Source organism: Spodoptera frugiperda, chromosome 1, assembly GCF_023101765.2.
Source record: "Spodoptera frugiperda isolate SF20-4 chromosome 1, AGI-APGP_CSIRO_Sfru_2.0, whole genome shotgun sequence".
Classification (NCBI taxonomy): domain Eukaryota; kingdom Metazoa; phylum Arthropoda; class Insecta; order Lepidoptera; family Noctuidae; genus Spodoptera; species Spodoptera frugiperda.
In genome coordinates, this window is record NC_064212.1 from 3,856,816 (window position 1) to 3,884,554 (window position 27,739).

General features: G+C 34.4%; 1 protein-coding gene across 1 annotated transcript in view; it reads left to right on the forward strand.

Annotated features, from left to right (window-relative positions):
- LOC118273006 (integrin beta-3) overlaps positions 1-27,739 on the forward strand; it is a 47,773-nt gene that overhangs the window by 6,272 nt on the left and 13,762 nt on the right. The window contains exons 2-6 of the mRNA XM_035589734.2: positions 15,342-15,530; positions 16,976-17,283; positions 18,867-18,951; positions 19,115-19,511; positions 22,793-23,006. Of these exons, the coding sequence (XP_035445627.1) occupies positions 15,342-15,530; positions 16,976-17,283; positions 18,867-18,951; positions 19,115-19,511; positions 22,793-23,001 (1,188 nt within the window). The 3' untranslated portion in view covers positions 23,002-23,006. The remainder of the gene's footprint in view (positions 1-15,341; positions 15,531-16,975; positions 17,284-18,866; positions 18,952-19,114; positions 19,512-22,792; positions 23,007-27,739) is intronic.

Consider the following 27,739-nt stretch of genomic DNA (forward strand, 5'->3'; position numbering starts at 1 on the left):
TAAATGAAAGCTATTAATAAATTGTATTATTAAGCGTAATTGTCATTATTTTAATTTTTTTTTTTACTAATGAAATAGTTGAAAATTGTTATTTTTTTATTACCACGGCCTAAAACAAAACAGCTCTTACTAAGACCACCAACAGATACTTTATTCAATAAAATCCTAACTTACAATTTAATTAAAAAAAAAACAAAAGTTCAAAAGGGGAGATTTTAAATGGCTAACTTACGACATGACAACGAAATAAAGAAAGGTTAAAGAAAAAAAAGAAGATGTCACATGCCAGGGTGAACGGAAGGAAACAATTGAATCAATGAACGCACTTATTGACCGACCGACAAGATCTATTTTTGATCGGCAACGGAATGTACCATACCTGCTCTTGGATGCAATTTGATCGTCTGACATTGGTACACTCTTATTATTTTTAGGAACGTCTAAATTCTGCCCTAATTTAAAAATATGTACATAATTAGGTTAATTAATCTATAACGATCGTAGAAACCAGTGATAAAAACAGTTGCTTCTTAAATTACAACTGTTGGAGTCACAGGATGGACTAATAGGTCTTCTTTACGTATGAGGAGTTTATCTTAATCCCCATACTTGGCTGGTGGTCTGGATACCGCAATTTAAAAGGTCAGGTTCATCAAAGAGCTATTAGTCTACTACCTGGTCTCTGCTAATGGGCAATCTCTACAGTCAGGTTAGGTCTTAGGACATCGACTGCCCACGGGAAGAATAGGAGTGGTGATAATATACATATTACAGTAACATATATGTATTTAAATTTGTCGTCACCTTACGACAAGGGAACTGGACATACTAGTACTTTATGACTACTCAAGTAGCCCTAAGAAGGAGAGGAAGTGTTTGTTGTGTAGGAGTTCAAATATTTGTACACTGCGTGCCAATGACCTTTACACTCATTTTGTACTGGCACTGATAGTCACACAAATATTTCATTGATTCTGGCTAGTCTACTTTTTCTCTGTCAGTCTTAAGTGTTCATTCAGAATTTTATTGTATGCTTAAATCTTCAGTCACATTGTAGTATTTACAGTCACATTAAGAGGACGTATTTACACTTTTATGTAGGTACATAGAGATATTTACCTAATCTAAATGCGTTTTGTTTCGCATTTTATTTCACATTCCATACTTAACCTATCGATTACTTAATGCTAATAATGTACAAAGACAATCAGAATTAATAAGGCTCTATTTACTTTACCTCATCTCAGACAGAAAATAACTGCAAATGCCTCTCCAATTAAGACTAAAGATTATTCACAATCATGACTCTTGGACCAGCATCGTCCCATTAAAATGCAAATATGTGAAGTAATTCTCGAACCCACACGTTTATGTACACTAGATGCATAAAGGATATGGTGTTATGTAAATATCTACGTACTAATGCGTCAATATGCCTTTCGAACTTGAGTTTATTTTGAAAATAACCATTATACTACGAAATATGCGAATGGCTCCGGATATGACAGAATTAGTAGCTTCCACGTCTTTCCTAAGTACTTGTTCGAAATAAAATATAATTAAATGTGAAAATTAAGATTAAATGAGCTCATTAATGATATTGATATCACGTAGTTAGGTCTCAGGTTTTTTCAATAATGCGTGTACTGCGCTACGTAACCCAGTCAAGTATAATACTTAGTCCCTTAATTGTCCCTTACAGAACCCATAAGAAAAGTAAAAGTGAAGACAAGATAACTATACATTCTACTTTATCGCCATCACCAAACAGTCGTTTAGACCCACTGCACTAAGTGTATTACTAGAATAACAGGAGTGGTTTTTTTTTTTTTTTAAAAACGTTGCCCCACATTAGGATTTTCTCCTGTGTCGTGGGTGCGTTTACAAACATACAATTGCACATGCACATGACACCCAGACCCGAAACAACAATCTGTGGATCACACAAAGAGTTGTTCCGTGCGGGAATCGAACCCGCGACACGTTGCACGGCAGCCAGTTGCCCAGCTACCGCGCCAACCGTGCAGTCGAGTGGTGCATCGATCATCTAGCATACGACACCCTTTCATTGCGAGCTCAATTCCAATCGATCAATGTATGAAGTTCTTCCTCGTGCAAATATTAGCAAAGTAGAATATTGATTTTTTAGTTTAAAGATAAGATTCATTTTATTATTGAAATAACTCTACTTCTATATTCTTTTCCTCGAGTTAATCAACCTAAATATCTGTATTTATTCCATTTTTCATTATGGTTCTATAAAGACTGGATAATATTTTTTATACCAACATTCATGAATGGACTTTGACCGGCAACTAAGTAAATTGTCCCTTTACTAATTAAGCTAATTTGTGCTGCCAGCATTTGTCATACACAAAAAGTGGTCGTGAAAGTATTTGTGTACATTGCATAAAATCAGCTTTAACGATTCCGAGAAAACTTCCAATGAAATATAATTAACAAAATTTAATTCATAGAGCTGCAAACACCTGCACACCAGAGACAAGTGCGTTGCCGACCTTTTGGGGTTAGGAATTTAAGGGAATCGGGGATTGGGATGATTTTGAATTAGGCCTCCGGTAACCTCACTTAGTCAACAAAACACAACGCAACCGTTGTTTCACGTCAGTTTCCTGTGAGGCCACTCAGGTCGAGCCGGCCCATTCGTGCTGAAACATGGCTCTCTCACACTTCAAAATACAATAGCAATCAACGCAACATTTAAGTGTTTTAAAAACGAAAAATATTAACAATTTTGTAATAAAACTTCTTTCTGTAGAGTACAAGTCGTTATCTTTTTCTTATCAAAGGGCCAAAGGGTCGGTACTTGAAAACTGTGAACCCTTTTGCTAAACGATTAACTTGAAACAACCACTTAAAATGCCTCGCCGTCTGGTTGAGTAGTCGCTAGCAGGACTATTTAACAAGTGCTGTAGAGCTGAACCCCGTAAATATCAAAATCTTGTAAGTACTTAGGTGCTAAATGTTTTTGGAAATGTAGCTTTTAACAAGATTAATTTCTTATTTCAATTATAATTGCTTTAAGTTCAGCCCTCCCCAATCGAGCAATCTACTGACGACACTATTTCAAATTACGTAAACTTAGATAATAATATTCGCTAATTCCTTATTTGCGAAAAGAAAACAAAGAGACCCAGTTCACCACAAACTACTTACATCCTTCTCACTAACCAATAGAGTTCAAGTTCCTATAAATCAATATTGCATACACATAAGTAAATATAAAATCTTCATTAAGCTGACAATACACAATCAAGTGAAGTGCTAGGGAATAGCGATCGATACACGAATTTCCTGCGCTACCCCATTTTCCAATATCCGCTCCTCAGAACAAACTACTTATAGTATAAAAACTAACAGCTAATCACATTATGGCATACAAGTAGTTTGTAGACATTTTAATATTCGTCCTTCCATTAAAACATGATGATGATGAATCTATTTAAGTAACAAAAGCGATTAGAAAAAGCACCGAATCTTTAATTCACGAAATAAAAAGTAAAAAATCACTTGCAACATCAATTCGTAGCTGGAGCAATAACCCTGTAACTGCAAACTTGTCGCCACCCGGACTAAGACGAAGAAATGACGTCATAATCGTCACAATAGTCTTAGCTTAAGTCTAGTCTAAACCATTAAGAGCTAGTCTGTCTTTCCAATCAATATAAAAGCCACGAAGCCGTCATATGACTGCAACTCCAATGAATCACGCTCTCATATTCAATCATTGTTATTTTTACCATAAATGCTTTAAACTTGGCTCCCTGCCATTCATATCCTTTTGTAAGAGAAGTGCAGAATAACTGCATTCATATTTAACTGCCAGATAATTTAGTAACGGAACGAAATTACATGGACGTACGCGAAGGCGTTACAGTGCAATCTAGATAAATGAAATGGATTGCCTTTGTACTTATGATAAGAAAATGTGGACGGATCAGGACAATGAGAAACTGGTTTTGTCTCTACATTAAACTACTGCTATCACAAAGCATCAATTTAAACATTCACCCAGACAAACGACAGAAAATTAATTTGCAACAAAATACTAAAGTAAAACAAGACCTGTTTCACTGTATAGTCCCTTTTTACGATCTTAAAAGTAAAACAGAGTAAAAAATAAAACATAAGTAGTGCGTTGCATGAGCACAATCACGTAGGCACAAGCTGCGAATGTGTCGGACTTCCCGGTCTTGGACAATTTACTGATGACAAATCATAAATAACTAAAAACTCCTGTTGTTGTATCATCTTAATATTACTAACGTGCACAGTATATATTGCATTACTAATTTAACAAACGTTTCCTTTAAAAACAACACAACGGATATAAAAGTTCCTAGACTTCTAATTTAAGTAACTACAGAAATCAAACATTAACTATTATCGATACAATACAATGTAAATCACCTCGAATAAACTTCCAGTAAAGTGCTTAGTACTCGTACACACGAGGTGCAATGAAGTGCACACAACCAGCAAACATCCGCGCAATCACACCATTCCAAGAAATTATAAATACAACCCGTTGACCTATATCTGGCCGTGTTTTATACATTAAAATGTTACACAATTTTCATGCACGTCAGTGTAATCGAAGGAACCGTTAAACTTACTTGATGAAACACACGCCACTGTCATCAATCATTGATATAAGTAATAAGTTGCGAACATACGCAATCTTCAATTACATTTTGTCACTTAAAAATATATTTTTTACAATTATTTGCATGAACTTTAAATGCTTTCGTCACGTTATCATTGGATCGGAGTTACCCTTTTGTTACTTTAAATTGAGGATAATCATAACCTCTGCATGATTGATTGATGGGGTTACTGATCGTTGGGCAATGTTGGTATTCTGAATGGGCTTGAACCACGACACCTGACATTTGAAGCCACAGATATGGCCCCAAGAATGACACAGATCCCGTAAAAAGGTCAGATCTGAGTCAAAATGTCCAGTCAGGGGTCCCATGTTTTAAATGTCTATAAAAATTATCGTAATGATTTATTTGGAAATTTCGCTCGTTTATCAGTTTAAGTAAGTTGACATTTCGTTATCTATTTCACAATTTATCGACACCATATTTTAATGGAACACGCTCCAGTTTTTTCTGATGATTTCTCAAAACAAATTATCGCGGAGTCTGCTTGTTTATGCAGCACTTACTTATGTGATGAAGAAATATTACACATTCTAAAAGAAAAATGTTTTATTTATTTATATTTTCTGAAATTAATATAGTATGCGTATACATTCATAAATTTCATAATATAGCAAAGGCAAATGCCAATAAACACTAGTCCATAGTCACGTAAGAATTAAACACATTCATAAAATAACACACATAATCCATTTTCCAAAATGTAAATATCGGTGAAAGTAAAGTGGTCCAATAAATAGAACTCGTCTTGTGACTTTTTACAAAAACATAAATCCAAGTCATAAATTACTAATCTTGACTTCTATCCATGTTGATGTTAAACTATTCTATGCATACGGCAGAGGTTGATCAATAGCCAAAAAAAAAACAAAGCAGTGTTCGAACTGTTTGTTGTAATCTGATACTTTTATTTTGTTGGCTTCGGCCTTTCACTCGGTATTATACACATAATGTACTTAACGATATAAGCCCTTTGTCACCAATACCCCATGACGCCCTCACTCCATTTAATGCTCCATTAAAAACTAAAGTCCTCTACAAATAGTAGCAAAAAAACGATTAGTGTCGCTATCGTTACTCACTAAGTAATCGATTTCAAACTGCATCGATCTAAACTTTTTTAGCGATAGAGTTGTGCAGCACTGACCAACTGGCCATGACACGAAATGCACTGCACTAACTAACTAATTACGAAATAACTTTGCTCGAGTAAGATCCTTGCGAACAACCATCCATTAAATCACGACTCGTTAGTCTGAAAAGTCTTCAATTACTTACTGGCTATTTGAACTAAAATAACACAGAAACAATAAAACTAAACATTCTTGCGTAGCAAATTGAAAAGTAGTGACTAACGAACATTTTCGTACAAGCAAAAACCGCCCGTAAAGTACGAGCAAGATTTGCACAAAACACATAAATTAGCATTTCTCAACAGAATTACACGGCAAACAATAAGACGAAGGCGGTACGGTAACTCAAAGCTAGATTAAACTTCATAATTTCATCGCCTACAATCCTAAAATAACTGGTTTCCTTAGCTCAGTAAATCAGCTTTATCTCTACAGGAGTAAAAGTACACAAATACATGATCAATACAAATGTCCGGTGGCTTTAATGCCATACTGACTCAACCCAGATGCTCACAGTTAATAATTACCGCTGATAAAGAAATGAAGAAACCCAAAAAAGGGTACGTACAAAATGTACGCGTGAAAAATTAATACATCCCATTGCATATCAATCAATGCAATTAACGTGCGCTCCACTTACCTATTAACATGTATTAAGGAATTTAACACTGAACGCGTAAAACATCTCATTTTTTTCTGTTAACATTCATTGCGTAAGATTTGCCTTTAAAAATTGGTATTACAAAGGGCATGTTATTTCATGTTGCTCGACGGGTTAATAAGATATCGCAATCGGTACCTACAGCTGTCTAGGCGTAATTGAGTATCAGGCAACACTGGCACAGTAGTTTATTGCCGTGAATCTCATCAGAGACGGTTGTTTAATGAACTTTATTCTTCATAGTTCATGCCGGGTCAGTTATTATTTATCATGCCCTTAAATCTTGACTGGTAGAATGCTTGCGACTTAATTTAACGAGCAAATGTTGTTCTATATTTACATATGGTTCTTCGATTCATTTTATTGCAAATGATCTAATATAATTAGCTATTATGTTAGACAAATAGGCATGTGATGCATGGTTTTATCAACTAGATACCTAGTGTATGTATGGAAAAAGTTGGTGAAGATTGCAATGATGTGGTATCCCAGAATTTAATAGGTCAATAAAGGTTATTAGATATTTTTTTTAAGTGGAATTTTGTGGGAACTTCCTAGTATTATTAGCTAATATGTTTTTACTTAGTCTTTTTATTTTTATCCGTATACGATATCCATTCCAATCATCATCATCATCATCAGCATCCAAATAATGTTGCTAAATACAATTATACTGCATCTAAAGTTAAGCTCACTTTGAACTTTGAAGACGTCACAGACGTTATCGACCATATTATAATCAATATTAAAGAGACATAAACTTCACTCTTCAATTTACAGATCAATTAAATTATCATTCGAATACCTATTAATTTTTACCACATCATTGCAATCTTCACCAACTTGAATTATAATAATGATACCTTCACGATATCCTGAATTCAATAATCTTACGGTAACTGTTTGTACATACACATACATATGTTTTGCACAATCAAATTGCATGATACGGCAACTTATTTAATTCAAACAAAAAAAAATTACACAAAAAAACACAATTGACCTCTACAAAGCAACCATGTTGCCAATATTATCTGTTTCTTTCCATTTAACTTTTTCTTTATAGTTATGGAGTTATTAGTATATAGATTTGTAGAATTAAACTACAAATGATCTACTAAAGATCACCATTAGGTTCTAATCTTTTGTTGTAGGCAATTTTGTAGCACCTGCGTGAAATAGCATAGCATAGCGTAGTAGAGACATATCGTTATCATATCCATAATATCATTATTTATTTAGTAGAAAAAGTTATTCTATCTATAGTAAAAGTTGCAAGACACTTCCTAAACCATCTCTTCCTGTTGTGTGGCGTAATAAATTCATCAGCATCAGCAAAACATTTCATGTTATAATCACGTACTATTAAACGCTCTCTCTTCTAATTTTAGTTTCACTAACTAATCACACGTGTACGTTACTAATTAAAGTTTTGATGCTGGAAGTATGTTTATACATCCATTAACAGGACGGACACTTGAAAGAATCATTTTATTAATAAACTAGCTGAGGCTCGCGGCTTCACTCGCGTGTATTACAGACTGTGACTAATAGAAATAGCTTAAGTTAGTCCTTAGTACATCAGCTACCCGCAGTATTTGTCCCGTATAAATCGGTCGGCTTTGTTTCACCAAACTATGAATATAAAAGTTAATGAACAAGGCTAGGTTCAAGAATTATCCTTTAGATTTCAGATTCTACTTAGCTTAAGCAACAAGCGATAAATCGTACCCTCCATCTATGTAGACCTAGCTGTCATTAATCATAACACTATTCATTCATACATGACCTAATAAGTTGTAACAGCAGTACCATCTAAAAATAATTCTTGAACCAAGTAGGTAGGTTACTCTACCAACAAAACAAGCCCAATATCATACATCATTCAACCATTTTATAGCTTTAGTAATATAAAACTTAAGAAGAACATAAAGTTGGCACCAAGTCCTTACACATTCTAGTTTAATAAAAGTCCCTTGAAGAAATCTTGATGATACTTATCCCTGTTACCTATATCTTCTTTTTGGAATACTTGCAAAGCGACAGCGGTTTACTCTTAATTTTTTGGTCTTATTTTAATTCTTGTACGTCGAGTTTCTACCCTTTGTCTTGACTCCTGTTTATTTTTGTTGATTTTAACTTTAGATTATATTTACCGTTACATTTGTTTATTTCACTAATACAGATGACATAAGTTTTTAAACTGACATGGTCACTAACACTACGACGGAATTTTTACCATGTTTATTAATGTCTATGAGTTTCCGATATTTCGGCACTGTTGCAAGCGCCATGATCACGGATGAATTGGATTAATAAACATGGTAAATATCCCATCTTAAGTTCTAATGTTAATACAGATGACGTAGAACAGTCTTGAGACAGTATATAAAAAATCCCAAGGAGTAAGTGTGTTTTCCTTGTTTATTTCCCGTAAAAGACATATAGTATGTTTGTTTAGCCGGAAAGACAAGAAGTAGTGTGATGCACAACTATTTGGAATGCAGCCAACAAGTCATCGATTTTTCTACAAACTTGTTTACAAGCCAAGGAGTTACATTTTTGCGAATTCTACACAAAGTGCGTCGACCTCAGCCGGTGTCACAGATTGTAGGAAGAACATACTTCACAAGTATTTGTTTTTTATTTTTAATAACGAATGTATGTCACAGTCTGTGGTTTTCCTTTTAGGGTTCCGGAGCCAAATGCCAAAAAACGGAACCCTTATAGATTCGTCATGTCTGTCCGTCCGTCCGTCTGTCCGTCTGTCCGTCCGTCTGTCCATCCGTCTGTCCGTCCGTCCGTCCGTCCGTCTGTCCGTCTATCCGTCTATCCGTCCGTCCGTCCGTCCGTCCGTCCGTATGTCACAGCCATTTATTTCCGAAACTGTTGGGTTTACATAATTGAAACTTTTTAAGATGGTGTATTTCGGTAACCGCTATTAGAATTTTGAATAAAAATGAATAAATTTAAAAATTAAAGGGGGGCACTCCATACATGGAACTGATTAAAAAAAAAATTTTTTTCAGCTTACATATCCGTGATGGGTGTCTATGGATAGGTCTTTAAAAAAGACATTAAGGTTCCTAACTTTTCGTCATAATCAAAGTGGAAAAATGTGTCCCCCCCCCCTCTAACTTTTAAAATAAGAGAGTGAGAAAACTGAAAAAAATATATGCTGTAGATTTCAATGAAAACTAACAACGAAAATTGGTTTGAACGCGATATCATTCTTAGTTTTTAAGAAATAAAACATATTCAAAAACCGCAAATATAACTTTGTCGTTCATACAAACACTATGTGAAACCAAGTTATTTTACAACTTTTATATTATGTCATCTACTTGCTGTTACGGAACCCTTCATGAGCGAGTCCGACTCGCACTTGGCCGGTATTTTTACTTGCCGTACGCGACAACTCGTCGTGCCGAAATATGAAAAGAAAATAAAAATAAAAAGTAGAATGACGAATTAGAACAGACAGAAGTTTTAAAACAATAATCGTCAGCGGAATGCAGACAGAATAAATGTGTTTTCGTATTTGACTGTTAAACAAACAGTCAATAATGGCAGCTTTTTAGTTCAAACATTTGCTTATAAAGTTCAAAACCGCATTCAACAAAACACCAACATTGAGAAATAAGGAAATATTAAAAAAAGAAATGACAGCAGTTCTAATAAAAGTAATTCATACTTAGAACAATGAACAAAGTTTTATTATAATAATTAAACTATAATAACAACCACAGTTTTATTGGTCTACGTCCTAATTAAAATAAGATTTTAAGAATTATTCTCTAGAAATACTTATACCTCTGAAAATGACTCAAATGGTGTGGGATTACCAAGAAAAATATGATGCGGGTGATCTCATTATTTAGGAAAAACAATACTTTTGTCTTCTATTTATAAGGGTTAGGCCAAATACCTATTGTTCTAGTTCAATTAATAAAAAACTCTTTGTAAGTTCTTCTATATTTAGTAAACATGTGTTACTATTGTCATAAACTGACAAAAAGAAAATTAGGTATGAAAATCTAATTAATTTTATTACGTAGGTACAAACAATTACAATTTAACGAAGTAATAAATTCTTCGAAATGATTGACGGAATCAACCATATGGTAGCACCTGTCATATATATTTATATAGATTGCGCAGAGTTTTATTAATAACCTTAAAATATTTTCCATAGAAAAACAAAACGAATTAATCTGCGTCACGGAATAAAACAGTTTTAGAGGGATATTCCCAAATTGCAAAAAAAAATGTCATTGGGGAAAGTTTAAGACGTTAGTTTGCCAAGAAAAGTGAAAAAACCCTCGAAAATCCCAAGTTGAATCCTACTTTTAAAAATAATCATTTAAAAAAACTTGCTATGATTACTCTGTCTGGAAATTATAGTTGAAAATTGTTTTGTGACATTCTAAAATGTTGGCAGTATTTTCATTGAGTACGCAGTTATTATTGTGTTAGCTCTTCACTCAAAACCAAGTATATAAAAACATTAAAAGGTCATTGCTCTACTCAAAAACTCAATACAATCATTTAATATTTCCAAACCACGAAACAATATATTATACAAAACGAACTTTGATTAAGCATCATCTCAACTCAATCAAGTCTCTTTTCTATCGAACTTCGTAACAAAACAACATAATCAGAATCCACACTTATATCTTGTGTTATGCTTATTATTTTTATTTACGTTATAACTGGTTGGAGTGGCCGGTGGTGTCGCAACAGGGAGACAACCTTTCTATAGGCAGTCATATCGCCTGACGCCCACTCGCTTTAGCTAGAGACGTGAACTGTTGAACAGTCAGTCGATTGGACTACCTTTAGTAGAAGCTGAAAAATATTAATATATTCAAATAGATCGTGGACGTGGAATATGTAAATGGATGGATAGAGAAAGGAAAGTTTATGAAAAGAGGGATGGATTAAAGAAGGAATAAGGTGGTGCATGATAAAATTTTATAGAAAAAAAAAAATTCATATTATCGCGCATAAAAACTTATACTCAATAAAGATGCATATCGTGCATATACCTTAGTACTAAATAAGGATTCATAACAGGACGAAGCATTAATTTATTAAGTACGTAAAATCACAAATCAACCGCTCAACAGAAGCAGTAAACAATATAATCGTCTGATAGTCTATTTGTGTTATGCTCGCCAACAGCCAACGCAGGCCCAATGCGATAAGACCAAGTCGAGAATTTTATCATGGCCTCTAAAACTATTAACGATAATTTATTTTCCAATTATTAGAACAATAAATTGTCGAGGATGCATCAATCATTATAGCGCGACCTTTAAGTACATTATCACATGTTAGAATTGACTTGACTTTTTCAACGATGACAAGGGATTTAGTAACCTATTTTTATAGCACACGTATCATTATTGATAGGCTGGAAATGTCACATCTAATACGTATCTACTCTGTCCTTTACCTAGTCGATTACATTGTCACAACACTAGCAAAAGTACAAATACAGCCCTAACTTCCGTAATATTATAGTAAGTCTCGCTATCTCAGTCACACACTCAAGATAATGTAGAGTATCGCTCGGATCATTTCGAGTTGAGAGCAATCGTCAAGATCTGTGCCGTATTGTGACACCCACTACCACTGTCTTGCATGCCCTACCGACTATCAAGGGTTTATTGCCCTGCAACCACACTATAATGAGATAGATACGACCATAAGACTTCGTGATTGGCCCGCAGAAAGATAAATAATCACGTTTGTAGCATACTTCCACAAAAAAGTACCTATATCACGTTCTTTGTTCTACAAACTGAACCGAATTCCTTAATGGTCTTTATCTTGGACTTAGCCAATTATGCCCTTATTTGTCTACGCAAACCTATTACTAGTAATTATCAAGTTAACGCTACGATATCGCTTTCAACTTTTGTTTTTCTAAACTAAATCTAAGAAAAGTAAAGAAAACCTAACTATCCTGTCTCTATCTCATTCTAAGGTTATAACAATATATATTTAAATGATGGTTAATATTCCCAACCTCTTTGGCCTCATCGAAGTGAGAAGAACACCTAATGGCTATAATAATTTAGAGACGCATCTAAAATTGGACGCAGATTTTACCCAATAAATAGATACTGACTACACTCCATTACGTAGATAATATATTCTCTTATACCCCATTACTTTAACAGTATGAAATAAATGTCCAATTTAGGTGCAGTGTATTATAATAATGCTCTTTATTCCCGTCCTGTTGTGAACCGCATTCCTTTGGTACGTACTTAGTATTTTTTGCGTAGGCGTCGAACCCCACACCCATCGTTTCTTGCATTATAATTATCTGGAACGAATAAATATGGGCAACAGTTTATGCTGGGTTGTACGTACCGCTCATAATTTATTTCTACATTAATTTATAATTAGCCTGAAGCAACGTAAAAGTGATTAAATTTAAGCAATTTACCTGATTTGTTATTAATGGAGAATGCTCTTTGCCTGAAGAAATTTGTCTTGTCGTTTAATTAATTAACATCCACCTTCGCAGTTGCTCAACAACTCACTTTTGCATAAAAAATACCGACTTTTATTAAAACATTTATTTTCTTGATAAATATCTATAGAGAGATAACAAGCGTAATTCCTAAACATCCAAACGATACTAGTTACATTTCAAAACAACACCGCAAAATTATATCCAGAAGCGAAACTTACGCAAAGACTACCGAATCGAATTTGATACACCGAGTATCGAGAATCGAGTACAATTTACACCCCGCGGCAAAATCGCAAACCGCTTACATAATCGGAAAATGCAGTACGCAAATCGATATACAACCTGTAACTATCATCCATAACTTATCTCGCAAAACCAGGTAGCAATCAAGTACATACGGGACACATGAAGCTATACAAAACCAGTTTATCATGGTCTCGCTTTGTACAATCTTTCTGCACATTCGACGGTCAGTTTATACTGGTTATGTATGGCTTGATGTTTACCTCTGTTTACAACTTCACTGGAGGTATTTACTTGTTGCTTTTCCATCGAATTATTCATACGTCCTTCGTACACCATCGCTAGTCAACAATGTGCTTAATAAAGGCAGGTAGCGTGTTGATGTATTCTGTTAAGTAAGCAAGTCTACTTGGTCATTACTTGAACGAGCCACTGGCGCCAATAGTCTTGTTATAGGTAGGTACATGGAAATATGTTGGCCGGATATGCCTTCTGTTGCGGTTAATTTAAACAGATTGCTTCGTGTTTTGCGGTACTGGTATCACAAACAATAACTCAATATTTTAATGGTAATACATCAAAATAAGAACTTATCTTAACATTATTCTGAGAATACGCAGTAGGCACATATTTTATATGGAACTGTTAGCTACCTATTTTATACATAGTCTATAATATTATTTTCTAAAACACTGCCTTATATAGCCACTGATGTCAATTGTGGTTTATAAATGAAAGAAAATATATTCACATTCCATGTTTACGTCTAAATTAATATGGTATTTTATATGCGTATAAGCGTCAGTGGCTATCAACCTAAAATACGTGTCTCGTTTATATTCTGGTAGCCATTTAATGTCATTAACGATGAACATCATTGGCATTGCGCCAACGATCGCATCGGACCTGTTTTACACACTGGTGATAAGAGCCGAGGTTTTAATTACCTTAAAAGTGAACGCACCTGTCAACGAAGCATTCGTTTTCCTCAGCCAAACATCAAAGATGAATTAGTAACAGCTAAACTTACTTATAAAAACAAAAAAAGATCCGTAACCTACATCCATAAAATTACAAGAATAAAAACGTCCGTCTCACAGGCACACAGGCACGCTCTGCTAACGAATTTCACGCCCTTGTCACATCCAGTTATCGCATTAGCGTTGTTAGTTTATTTCAACCAGTTTCAATCTGACCGGGCATCATTTAACATTGCAATTTGTATAATTACACGTCTAGGAACAACTACATAGGTACCATATATAGAAGAATAGAACTATATACCCGTAGACTTGTAGCACATTCCTTTGTCCCGTCTATATGGTTATAATTGGCTTGCAATATTAGATTTATGTTGTGTTAATAAACCTAAGTATATTAATAAACAAGTAAGACTTATAAGGCGTCAAAATGACAACATGTTTAATAGGGACAAAGGATAATTAATTTATATTACTTAGGCACTTGATGATAATTTACCGAAGTGAATACTTACTAAGAAACCATTTATTAATTTAGGTAACTACCTACTTCAAAGCGGGAAAATGATACTCTGCTCAAGTAGGTACTTAGAAATTAAAGTTTATTATTTTTAATACTGGTCTCACTCGCTTTGCAGCTGGCCCAAACCTTTAATAAATAAAACCTAATTGAAAATTCAAAAGGCACAAAGCCAAATCTTATTCAATTGGCCCTTAAACCGATTCCGCACTTTCAAACGCACCTGCCTCGTACATTATACATTGTAGAAAACGGGACAGCAAACGGCGTGTACGATTTGCACTTTCGATTAGAACATCCAGTGAACACTATTTCAACCCGATGTCACACCTATGATCAAATTGATAGGCTGCTTTATAGTCTAACACACCTTGTTAGGAGATTTTACGAGTGGAGACATGAACATTTCTCTTTAAAATACGTATGTATACTAAAATATCGTATCAGATTCTTTATTTCTTTAGATAAGTCTAAGATCAATAGACAACGGTTGAAAGCAAATCCAATCCAAACCCCAAGGCGTTTGGGCTCTTTTTTATATGTTCTACTCGAATTTCATAAGACAAACTAATTACTTGCATATTTTCTTCGAATACTTATTTCGCTTTTAATTTTCTTTGCAGCTCCCGACTTCTCACTGTGTGTTCACGTCCGAAGATGGATGGTGTCCAGTAGAACGCGAATACCTTCCAGCAGCTGACGACAAATCCACTAAAGGGATTGAAGTCAACCCAGTATCTGCTGAAAGAACTCTTTACGTTGGCAAGAAGAACAAACTGGATATCCAGTACACTTCCGAAACTAAAGCAAAGGTAAGCTTCATTGGAATTGCTTTTTTGTTAACAATAATAATAAGGACGACTTTTCTTTATAGAGAAGAAACCTACAATTTTAGTTTCCTCACTCATTGTAATTGATGATCCTTAGTTAAAGAAAATTTGCATAGGATTCCAAAAACATTACGTGATAATCACATAATACTTCGGATACTAATCATTCCAGAACAAGAGGCACTTGTTTAGGCAACCTAATTGCAAATGGATCACCCAAGATGCTGTGATGACAACACTAAGGAAGGGTCAGATAGAAGGTCAATGATCTAAGAATAGTAAACAATATCAGAAAAGGTTAATAATAAGACAGTTGACACTTATTACGTAATCGCTGATATGGTCAAACATTCTTCGAAATGTGATATGTCAAGTTGAAAATAAGCCCCATTTAGCTCAAGAAACACTAACAATTAACCTAAATTGTTTCTTGCTTACAAATATGTTATGGTTGTTAAAGTTAATGCCGATTTTATGGCACATTATCATAGGGCAGAAATGTGAATGACTAAGGGAATAAAATTTGTTTAATGGAGACGTGAGAATTAGAGGTTATAAGCGAGCAAAATATTTGCAGCTGATGCAAATATTGGAGATAGAGCACGCATCATCATTCCAAAATGTTATTGATTGATTCATTGTTGGTTACTGCGCAATATAATGTGTAATATAGATCATATATACATTTTATAAATATGGTAATATTACTGTAATAATATTGTCATTAAAAGTATCGCTTAGCATGAAGTCAGCTTTTCTCAAAAAATATAATCATACTTCTAAAGAAGTCTAGTAAAAATAACTCGGTAAATGAAAGGATCAGTATAAAGGCCAAAGCATTATCTACATTCTAGCCTTACATTCTTTATCCATAGCAGTAGTTGTTTGAGGAAGCAAACGACTAGTGATGCATTCTGACACAATGAGAGTAACATGTCCCAGTAATTTTAGAATTAACGTCAGCATCTCTTGAAGCGTGCCTCTCTATTCCCTTGGACATAATTGCTACTATTATAATAATTATAATTACAGTAGACCATGTTTAAATAATGATACCATGATTATAATTACGTTTTAATAGTCTACACTCTAATGATGACGAAAGTTGACATGATATCTAAATGGAGAAAAAGTTTTTTGATCTAATTCTTGAGTAATATGTTTTTAAGTAGGTATTAGTCAGTAATATTAATACGATATATACTTAATAAACACTGGATATTACAAATACAAATCCTTAACCAAATGCTAAAAATATGATAGCATGTAGTATTTTGAAGGTTTCAATCATGAGAGCACCGTGACTCACATTCGAAACACTCATAAAATACAGATCGAAGATCCACATCCTCTCAATAACTGTACAATCAAATCTCGCCCTAAATCCCCTATAATTCTTCATCCTTTTGACTTAAATTATCTTGCAGCCCAAGATGTTGATTCAGCACTCGACTCAAAGCTTCAACATCGAATTTGATATCGACGAGCCTGAATGTGCTGGGAGGTTGTGCGCCACCACAATCTCTGCTACTCCTACTCAAGACTTCTGCAACGTTACTGGTGGAGTGTCCGAGTATGTGGAAGTCAAAATCGACGTAGGACTAGCTGAGGAAGTGAAGATCAAGTACTACGTGGTCTGCGCATGCCCCTGCAGTGGTAACGCCGAGATTCGATCCCCAGTCTGCAACAGAAATGGCAATTATTCTTGCGGAATCTGCATCTGTGAACCTGGATGGTAAGTGTCACTGTAATATGCACTGTATCTTAAAGCCAAATACGTTCATTATCCAAAAATATTTCTGTTTGTGGTTACGTGGTCAAAACGATTAATCATACCGAAACGTGCAAAAACAACGTTATTCAGCTAAATTAACCTTTAGCTAAAATAAATACAGGAAAAAACGACATTGAAATAACATTTTACTTAACAAATCCAAGTAAAACGGGTTTATGCGGTTAGTTAGTTTAAGTTCTTAATGGAAAATTAACAAATAAAGAGACTAGGTAACGTTTATAAATAAAAACTATACCGTTGAGTTTAAAACAAATTTAAATGTATTTCGATGACTAAAGCAACAAACGGAAAAGAACAGTCACGGTCCTTACAACAACAGTTAAAGTAATCTTAGGAAACTATGGGTGCAACACCCAATCGCATCTTGAAACACAAAAGATTTCTGTGTTGCCTATTTTACACAAGCTAGAAAGTAAGTGAAATCTAGCTTTACACGAAACCTAACTGAATAAAATGCTCATAAAAACTGTGCAAACAATAAACTCTAGCTGGTAACTTGTTATAGGTATAATAACTCAGAAACATTTGAACAAATAAACAACGCAGGTGACATATACGCATTCAACAATTGAATGTTAAAAATAATAATATTCACCAAGTACCTAAAAGTAAAAGTTAAATTCATCGTAATGTGGACAATGAATCATATCACGAGGCAAACAAACAAGCATTACATGTCGTAACGTAACGAAACAAGGTTGAATTTCGCAAATTATCACTATCACCAGTAAATATTTCAGTTCAACACAACAAAACCATCTTTGTTCGAACATTGATGCGGAGTTAATTGTGGCACAAGAGCTCCTCTCTGCTCTTAATGCCGAGGTTATTAAAAATGTTTGATGCAATACAATTTGTGAACAGCTGCATGTCAAAGAATAATTAGTTTTAAAAGCAAATCTTTGAAAACAGAAATGTTGTCCAAACATTAGGAATTAAAAGGTTTGATGAAATGTTAGACACACAAACTAATCTTTTATACATTCGTCGGAAGTCGTACTATCTATACAACCATTACTACTGCACATGACATAACGGATAATAACTCCTCAACAATTCTAATAAGGCAATCCGCCAGGATGTTCGTCAGTAAACTACTGATAAATCGATTAGCTCCTGATTGTTATCGATAGAAGAATCGGATCATTTAGGTCTAGGCAATCCACAAACGATTTTATTATTGTAAATATTATTTCTTTGTTAATTTTGCGGGCATCGCGGGTTATGCATGCATGCATATATGTATGCATCCACAAAACCAACGTTACCATTGGCATTTTATGTCCGCCTTTCCAGTCTGTGCATGACATCGAACAATAAGAAATGACCTAAATCTTTCAAGGATATAATAAATCAGTTAAAAAATGAATACAAAAAATGTAACCAATTCAGCAATACTTAATAACTACAATATTATGCACTTCGAACAAAAAAAAAGAACATAGACATTATTACATTGTGTAACTGCAACTAGCATTAACAGTACTATTACAGTTATGCCTAAAAGTAATTTTCTTACCCAGGACCGGCGCATCTTGCGAGAAACCAATTTGCGATGAGACCAAACGTGGCGATGTTGTTCAATGCTCTCTGAACCCCAGGAACGATGTAAGTCATTTGAAAATATGTTTTATTTACTCCTCATAACGTCTATTACTTGTTACCTTTTAACTCTTTAGGCCATTAGTCATCAGTAATTCTAAAACGCAATTTTGCTATGAAATCAATCTTCACTTTCCATTTCCTTTGTCTCACAACCAATCGTTTCCAGGAGGACTGCTACGGCAATGGCTACTGCGGTATCTGTGAGACCTGCGTCTGCTACACAGACCGGGAAGGTTCCCAATATTTCGACCAGGACAACAACTGCGCAGGTCTTTGCACCATCACAAACGGTGATTACGAAGACTGCCTCGTCAACAGCAATGGCACAAGTGGACAATGCTACAATTCTCATTCAAACTTATTCATGCAACGCTACAACGTTTCTCTGACAAATGAAAGAGATCCTCAGAACAGAAAAGTTTGGGTGAAATGCAATGAAACCTTTGACGACTGTGGAACATTGGAGTACTTCGCCAAACGTGATGAAAGAGGGGACATCTATGTTATGATGGTGAATCATTGTAACGAGATCATCGCTGAGGCGGTTGTGGCTGACACGAAAGGTAAGACATTTGCAATTAACTTTTATATAGAAGTTACAAAGTGTAGAGTTATTTTAACCAGCAGAGTTCATGTGATCGTTCAGTTTTATTTAATTAGTCCCAACGCATGTAAACAGAAATTAAAATAATTAAGAACAACACGATTATGAAACTGCCACACAACGAATTCCACGTAATTCCATATCATTTGCGTCATTCATAACAAGGCTCCTTATGAATGAAAAAGTAATTTTTAATTTCATTATTTTTACTCTGCATTGCATAACAAGCTCTAATATTAACAAGATAGAGTGTTTTCTCCAAGTTTATATTTAAATTTACACAGATGCGTTCAATAATTCCAACCTTTTGACATGGCAAAACAAATAATATGCGCCTGACAACATCTGCGCATCGGTCTTTCTTAGAACAAACATATTCATCGTGTGTCGTATGGACTTGCTCTATCGTTGTTATTAAAACAATCGCGTTCACTTGTATCATGTATTTACGTGTTATAAGACGCCACACTGTCCAATATGGTTAGAAATTACGTTCATGTTTGAAGTCTATTTATTGAAATCCATTGTTATACTTTTTAATTACTTGCAAGTAAGGAGGATGATTTTTTCCAAGACTATATATTGTTAAAATAGTCACTAGATACTAGATACTATTACTAGATAGATAAACGTATAATTCATAGATAGATATAATAAATATTGCAGTATTCTTAACAACATAAATATTCACATGGAAATGTCTCACTTTTTATCCAAAAACATAAATAAATGAGTCCGCCATTCGAATTACTTTCACATACCAAATAATTTAAATAATTAGGACCAAGGGGGAGGCCTTTGTTCAGCAGTGGACGTCTCTAGGCTGATGATGATGATGATGATGACCAAATAATTTCGGGATATAAAATTAAGATTTAATATACCAATTCGTACGAAATTCGAATTCTAAAATATACTACACTTTTCCTGGTTCATAAACATAAAATCCAAATGCACAATAGTAACTCCCGTAATCAACAATTCCATTTGTCAGTGACCTAGAAAGTATAATAAACTAATATTTACTCATCACAGATAAAGAATGACAACATTAAATAAACAGCACACATACGGCGCGGCCACTATAAACAGTTTACTCATACACTAACTTTTGCCCGCGACACCGTCTGTCTTTTGTCAAGAGGATTATACTTTGTCTTTCTAAACACAATCTGAGTAAACAACTTCTCATACTTATGATTGTTTGGATTGTTGCATAATAGTAAATAGTTTTATTTGTATTAAACATGGGTTATGTTCACAATAGCAACAATAGCAGGGATTGTAAACTGTTTCAATTGTTATTCAATAGTAGACTACATTTAAAGAACCTTCTATTCTTTGATTCATTAATGGTTTTACATGAGTTTTATTCACTACTAAAGCGTATTTTACGTAAGATAAGACGCTAGGAGATTTATGAAACCGACTGGCGTCTTAAACAAAATAATACCCTAACCTAACCTATCTCTTGAAGACAAATCATGCATCTGTAATAACTTCTACATAATTATTTAATAAAATTATCGACTAGAACTACTACATAATACAGAGTAACGAAAGGGGTTTCTTACTCGTTCTTTTCCATTCAAATCCACATTTTGGAACGAGCACCTAGCTTCTCTGACGGACAGACTAATACAATACTTTTTATTTCTTTATTTGTTGAGGTTTCAGTACCCGTTTATGGTTTAATAAAGCCTCGAATTTTTCTTTAGACATAATTATGAGCAGTTGCCTTCTACCATGAGCAGTTAGAGTGTGTGTATGAACCAGACAAAACATAAAAGTAGTTTCATTCTACATAAACAATTAAGTAACTAGATAGAGACTTAAAGTACTGACCCACAGCTTCCAACCAATCATCTCCACACGCTAAGTAAATAAGATAACTTTACCTAATCCACATAAAACAATACGTGACATATTGCACTTTGTTTGAACAAAGTCCCGCCCACCGTTGCATTGTTTTAGCAAATGGAAAGGAAAAGTACGTAGGCAGAAGTTGTATTACAATGGATGAATTTACATTTCATTAACTTTCTTGAATTATAAACTCTTGTGAGACATATCTTACAAATAGTATACATGCGAAAGCTTGTGAGGATGTATGTAGGTATGTTTGTAATTCTTTCACGCAAAAACTATTGGACGGATTTGTAATAAATTTTCACAAAGGCATAGAGATATATGTATAACAATCTGGGATAACAAATGTACCACTTTTTATCCCGGGAACGCAGGAAATACTACTGACAGGAGCTAGTATCATTGCATTGCTGAAAATCAACGCCGTGGCGCGAGCCATCGTGCTGGGGCTAAGGCAATTTAGCTGAGCACTGGTCTTTTGCGCCGTGTTGATTATTTATTTACTTTTTAATTATTTTCATGTTTTTCCTGCAATATCTTGTAATGGTGCAAATAATTAGTTTTTCTTTCTTTATGTTTAATCATTATGATATATTTACTAGCTACATCAGTAACTGTTTCGCGATGCGTACTTGACCTGTTTCAAGTTTATTCAATTGAATGGCTTAAAACCAGTCCAGTTACTACGTCAAATAGTTACTTGAATTAATTTAATGACAATAAACACATAATTACATTCATTGACTTATTACATACTACGTACTCATGAGGAAAGTTTAGTAAACTGTAGAATACGTAAAAACCCTGTTACGTCTCCTGGCCCTGTGTTATTTACCTGTATTTGTTTTGAATTAGTCTGAAAAACCTTTGCGGTCAGAGATTAACTATGTCAACAATGATAATAGTGTTGACCTTAGTAGAAATCGGACTAATTAAATGAAATATTTTTGAATGCATTACGTGCCGTAATGTACACCTCTGCCTACCCCTTCGGGAATAAAAGACGTGGTGTTGCGTTGTTTTAAATATTTTCCTTTTTATTTGCCTTATAGGCCTACGTAGCGTAGCTTTAATAATGAGACATGTATTTCTACTTTACGAAATTAATAATAATTACTTTGTCTCTAATTTCTGCCAGTGGCTTCATCTATGTTGCGTGGACACATTATAAGACGTTAACCTATCTCTATCGCAAGTTTCTTTAAAATAGTTTTCAGATTTTTGTATGAAAGAGACACAAGCTGACTACATATACAAACATAGGTATATATTTCATACAGAACACACACACATAAATTCACAAATGTTCACATTACTTAAGTTTTTTTTTGTCGATATAAATTATTCAAAATTCTTATTTCCGTCCCTCAGTGCCAATTATCCTGGGAGTCTTGGGCATCGTGGCGGCAGTAGCGGCAGTAAGCGGAGTGATGTTATGGAAGCACTTGAACACGGTACCTCCCGTCCCTCTCAATGACCCTCAGTACCAGAACATTGACGCTGAGGACTGCACGGGAGAGAACCCGCTGTACAAACCACCCACGTCATCCTTCAAAAACCCCACATATGGCAAGTGGTAGTTGCGGTAAGTGGAGTTTTATTATATATCACTCATTTTATAGACAAACAATTCTTTTTGATATCAGTGGTTATACATTATATTTACGACTTAGTCTCCCTTGCTCTAGACAAACTCTTTTTAAAAAGACGCAATATCTTTTGACAAATATGATGATAGTTCATTTTGTCACTTAGTAATAACTCAAGAGTTACTTTTCCCGATTATAAAACCATTGCTAGGTATATGCCTTTATAGACAAATTTAATGGTTTACACACAATACTTATTGAACATAAGTCGATTCGATACTATTTTATTACCTTATCACGACAAACGTTGAGAAACACAATGAGAATTTCTTCACAGCTTCATAAAAAATGCATATCTTTAAATAAAAGGCCAAGAAAGTTATAAATCTTATTTCAGTCAACTTAAGTTAAGCTTAAAACAAAATGCTCTTAGTAACTTGTATTTCAAAACCGCATTATGCAAGTATACACTAACTAAAGGTAGTGTAATAAATACCCAACTTTCATAGAAAAGGTAATAATTTAAAAATAATCCTTTTATAGGCAATTTGTATACAAATACATTTATGAAATCAACACTATTATTGAAGTTCTTGGTATATAAACCACAAACAAACAAACTTATGCACATTGTAGTTTTACTCTTGAAATTTTATTTAGTTGAGGTTTTAAAAACTGTTTTTCCGCTTTCCCTAATAGCGAAATAGGAGTTATTTACCATATAAAAACATCGGAAAGTAACTTATTATATTACATTAATAAATTGACACCTAGAGGGCTTAGTTGCCATGTATGACATAGGTATATAGCTCTACTTCTTTAGGTAATAAAAGCGTAATTCCTTTTTACACACTTTCTTTAATTTTTTTATAAAAGTTGATTGATTATTATTATACATAGTATTAACTACTTTACTACAATGTAGCACCTATCAGTATCAGCTACGAAGGCCATACAATATCAGCTCATTGGATCTCAGCAACCTGCAATCACGACCAGCCTTACTGTTTTACCCTCTTTCCAATAACCTTCATGTTTATAACTAACTGCAGTACGTTCACTTTGCAATATATAATGTAAACTGCACTATTCTGAATATAAAAGGATCGGTTGATAACTATCCTGCCCCATTTGATCTAGAATCGTGGTGGAAGTATAGCAATTAGGCCAACGCTCCTTTAAAAACTATGTAGTATATCTCACCATGCAAGAAGTAGTCTCTTGCATTAAGAATAAGTACCTCGTAATACCTACAGTTGATTCAAATCCGTTGAACAAAAGGCTCTATGCAAGTTCTAATTAACAATGATATTATGACTAGATATATACGTAAGTGCTGTGAGAACGCCTCTATATGTATACTAAATCAAATCAAATCACTTTAATGCATCCATTACTATCCCACTACTTCGAAAAGAAAAGGGGATAATGTGATTTACATCTTTATTAACCTAACAGATCGTTAAGACAATAAATATTAATGATAATACCATATTAGGCTATATGACGAACCCTTAAGGAGTGTCCGTAAGGCCATTTTTGTATCGATTTTCCACTTTATACTCTAGACGCTAAGGTTGAAAATTTATAAATAATGTAGACAATTGAGATAGTTGGATGTGCTTGCATAGCCTTCTATAGCCTAGGTTCATATAATTAGGGTTTAATGGACGTCCGGCCCTCCCTAGACTGTCAACTTCCCACCATGAACCACTTAGTTGACAGAACTAGTTTTTTTATACCCTGTCATTACATAACGTGTTACCTAAGCACTTAATAGCAGTAGTAAGCAAAAGAAAAATGCTTGCTTCATGAAGCGGGGATCAACTATTAGATAATTTTCCAATTCTGACTGATAACTTATGAAACAATCAGTCATTACAAAAGAAAGCCTCAAAATATTCTGAGTAAGACTAAAAAAGACGGGGAAAATCATCCAATGCTTTTGCCCACCTTGGGCGAGGCGAGAGGGAGTGTCAGACTCTTACTGACTAAAAACATAACCCTCCTTCTGGCGCAGTCGGATAAAAACCACCCCGTTCCTACTCCTGCTTTTCGAGCTAGAGCCCCGGTAAACCCGCTAAGTACTCCGCAGCTCCGGATTGAACTAAGAACTTGAGTCTTCATAATTATTATGTACAAACAAACCTGATACAGTAAAATGGGGTGAATAGGGATCGAGAGGTGAATAGGTACAGAAGAGGGGTGAATAGATACTATGATGAATTTCCCTATACCTATTCACCTCTCTTCTGTCCCTATTCACCTCTCGATCCCTATTTACCCCGTTTTACTGTATATAAATTAATCGAGAAGTACATACATAGGCGTATGTTCCATCCTCATTTCCAGTCGTTACCGATAGCTTGGAATGTAACAGCTAGTCTGAGACAGCTAAAGGTGCGTTTATGGTCTCTATTAAAATTTCCTCTTTCGCCACTTTATGTCACGGTTGAGAAATGCAGTCCGGTTTAATGCAAGATTTATGTTACGAAGCTATAACATTTAGTTCATAAACCTACATAATATGTATAAAGTTACGTCTATTTTTCTCTAAGAGGTGGACAGATGTACAGACTTATAGTGTTTACATGTTTTGTAGGTAATAGAGGTTGAAACTGTTCTCTCCAATTGTCTGTCAGCTCCAGACTTTACTACTACTGATAATTTCTGGGTACTCAATCACATTATGTCTGAAAAAAGACGAAATATCCCTATGTCTCATTCATGTTAAAAGAAAATCCCTACCCTCTATGCCTTCGTGAATAATTCTTGACGGTCGGAAATTTCAATTAGTGTAGGTAAACGTATTTTCGAGGGACTTTCCATCTTTTAAATAGTTTGATGTCATCATCAGAAAGGAAGGGGTTTGTCCCGCTATTTCTAAACACTTACATTAATGGCGTCCATCCTTTGTTACATGTTAGTCATCTTTCGATAAAGCGCAAATACGCTGTTGCATTACTTGTATTACACATTACATCAAGTATTGTGCAAATGGTTTGAAGAAATCAATAAATCAATATTGCATCGTGATTAATATGTTGCAATTAATGTATTGTTACTCTGAACTAAACAGTTTGCTGAAAACATTTTCTCAATCTCGCAACGTCATGCCTTTTATCTCCGAAGGGGTAGGCAGAGGTGCACATTACGACAATTCTCAATCTCAAGACTCAAATTCTTTCATAGTCAGCATGAATAACGTGTGGATGTTGTTCACTAAATAGACACCATTATTCAATAAAAAAGAAAACTCACAACCAAAGTTACAAATCTAAACAAGCGTATATTTTAATGGCGCGTCTAACCTAGTTCTAACACTATAAAACAGTCGAGATGTCGTACAAAATAAAAGCAAAACCCTCATTTACGACTGAACTTTCCACTAATATAAATCTAGTACTAAGACTTCTATCTTACTACGTTATACATACATATAGTCAGGACACACTTGCTATGGAACTTTTACGACTCACTGCATATCTTGGAATAATGTGCTGGCTATCAATACCTACTTAGTAATTGCTATCAAAATGGTCTCTCTAGTTAAAACTGTTTTACTGCCGCACTCACAGTTATCGAATGATTACTTAAACTATTCCTTAGTAACGATTTTGTATCGAAAATAATTGCTAAGGACTGGGTTAAGTAACCATTAAATTACTCTGATTACGGTGGTTATTGTAGTAACTGAATGTACCCATCTAGTTTCTTAATAAGTAAAAACTTGGCTAATTAATCCTTAAATACTAACTTTAGCAACTTTATTTTCCTACAGATTATGATCTAAAAGAAGTTTGACGTCCAATCTAAACCACTTAAGTTTTTGTACCCACAATCGTTACAAGTCTCTATTTTAATCTGCACTTACGTCTCAACTAATCTCCTGTCATATTAAGTCTTTAAATCCTGCAAAAAATAGAAATGTTAAATACACTAGTGTGTTGCTCACATGACCCCTATGGCGTTAACATGTAAGGGTACATTATGGTGATAGATTGTGTCAACCCTACTGTGTATTATATTCTCTTATATGTACAAGCTATTCATTTAATAACAGACCTTTATTTACCCGCCCATATGGAAAACAGCAAACAAATCACCTCTTCAAACATTATGCCTTTTCAAAGGGACAAATAACACACACATTACTCACCTTTTATTATATTATTCTACAAACAATGGTCTGAACAAAACGTCCTAATTCCTTGACATCAAAATGCCCAGCTAAATAAAATTCAATCTTCAAATCAATTGGCACCCATTGCTTTCCAGCACGTGCAGCGACGAATTTATTAAATTTAATGTTCCACTAATGAATCAGTAGTAAAATCAAATTAAAGACACAAAGCATTGAATGGCTATAAAAAATATACAGCTATCTGTGGCCTGGAGTTGGAACGGGTTCTGAACTTGCATACTTCATTATCTCCGTCATACATCTGTTATCTACTTTTGTTATCACGATCCAATCTATGTAATTACGGAGTTAATCTGCTTTGTGGCAGAAAGATCGTATATGGCTGCATTCTTTCGCATTTTATAAAAGTTACTTATGATTTTATTAAAGACGCTTTTATTTAATGATTAGTTTTGCTAGAAGTATATGTAATTCATAAATGGATACACGAGTTTGATAACTTAAAAGTTATTGTAATTTGGAGTTAACAATACAATTTATTATTTTTTAACAAATAAAGAGACTTCAGCATTCGTTAAGTATTAA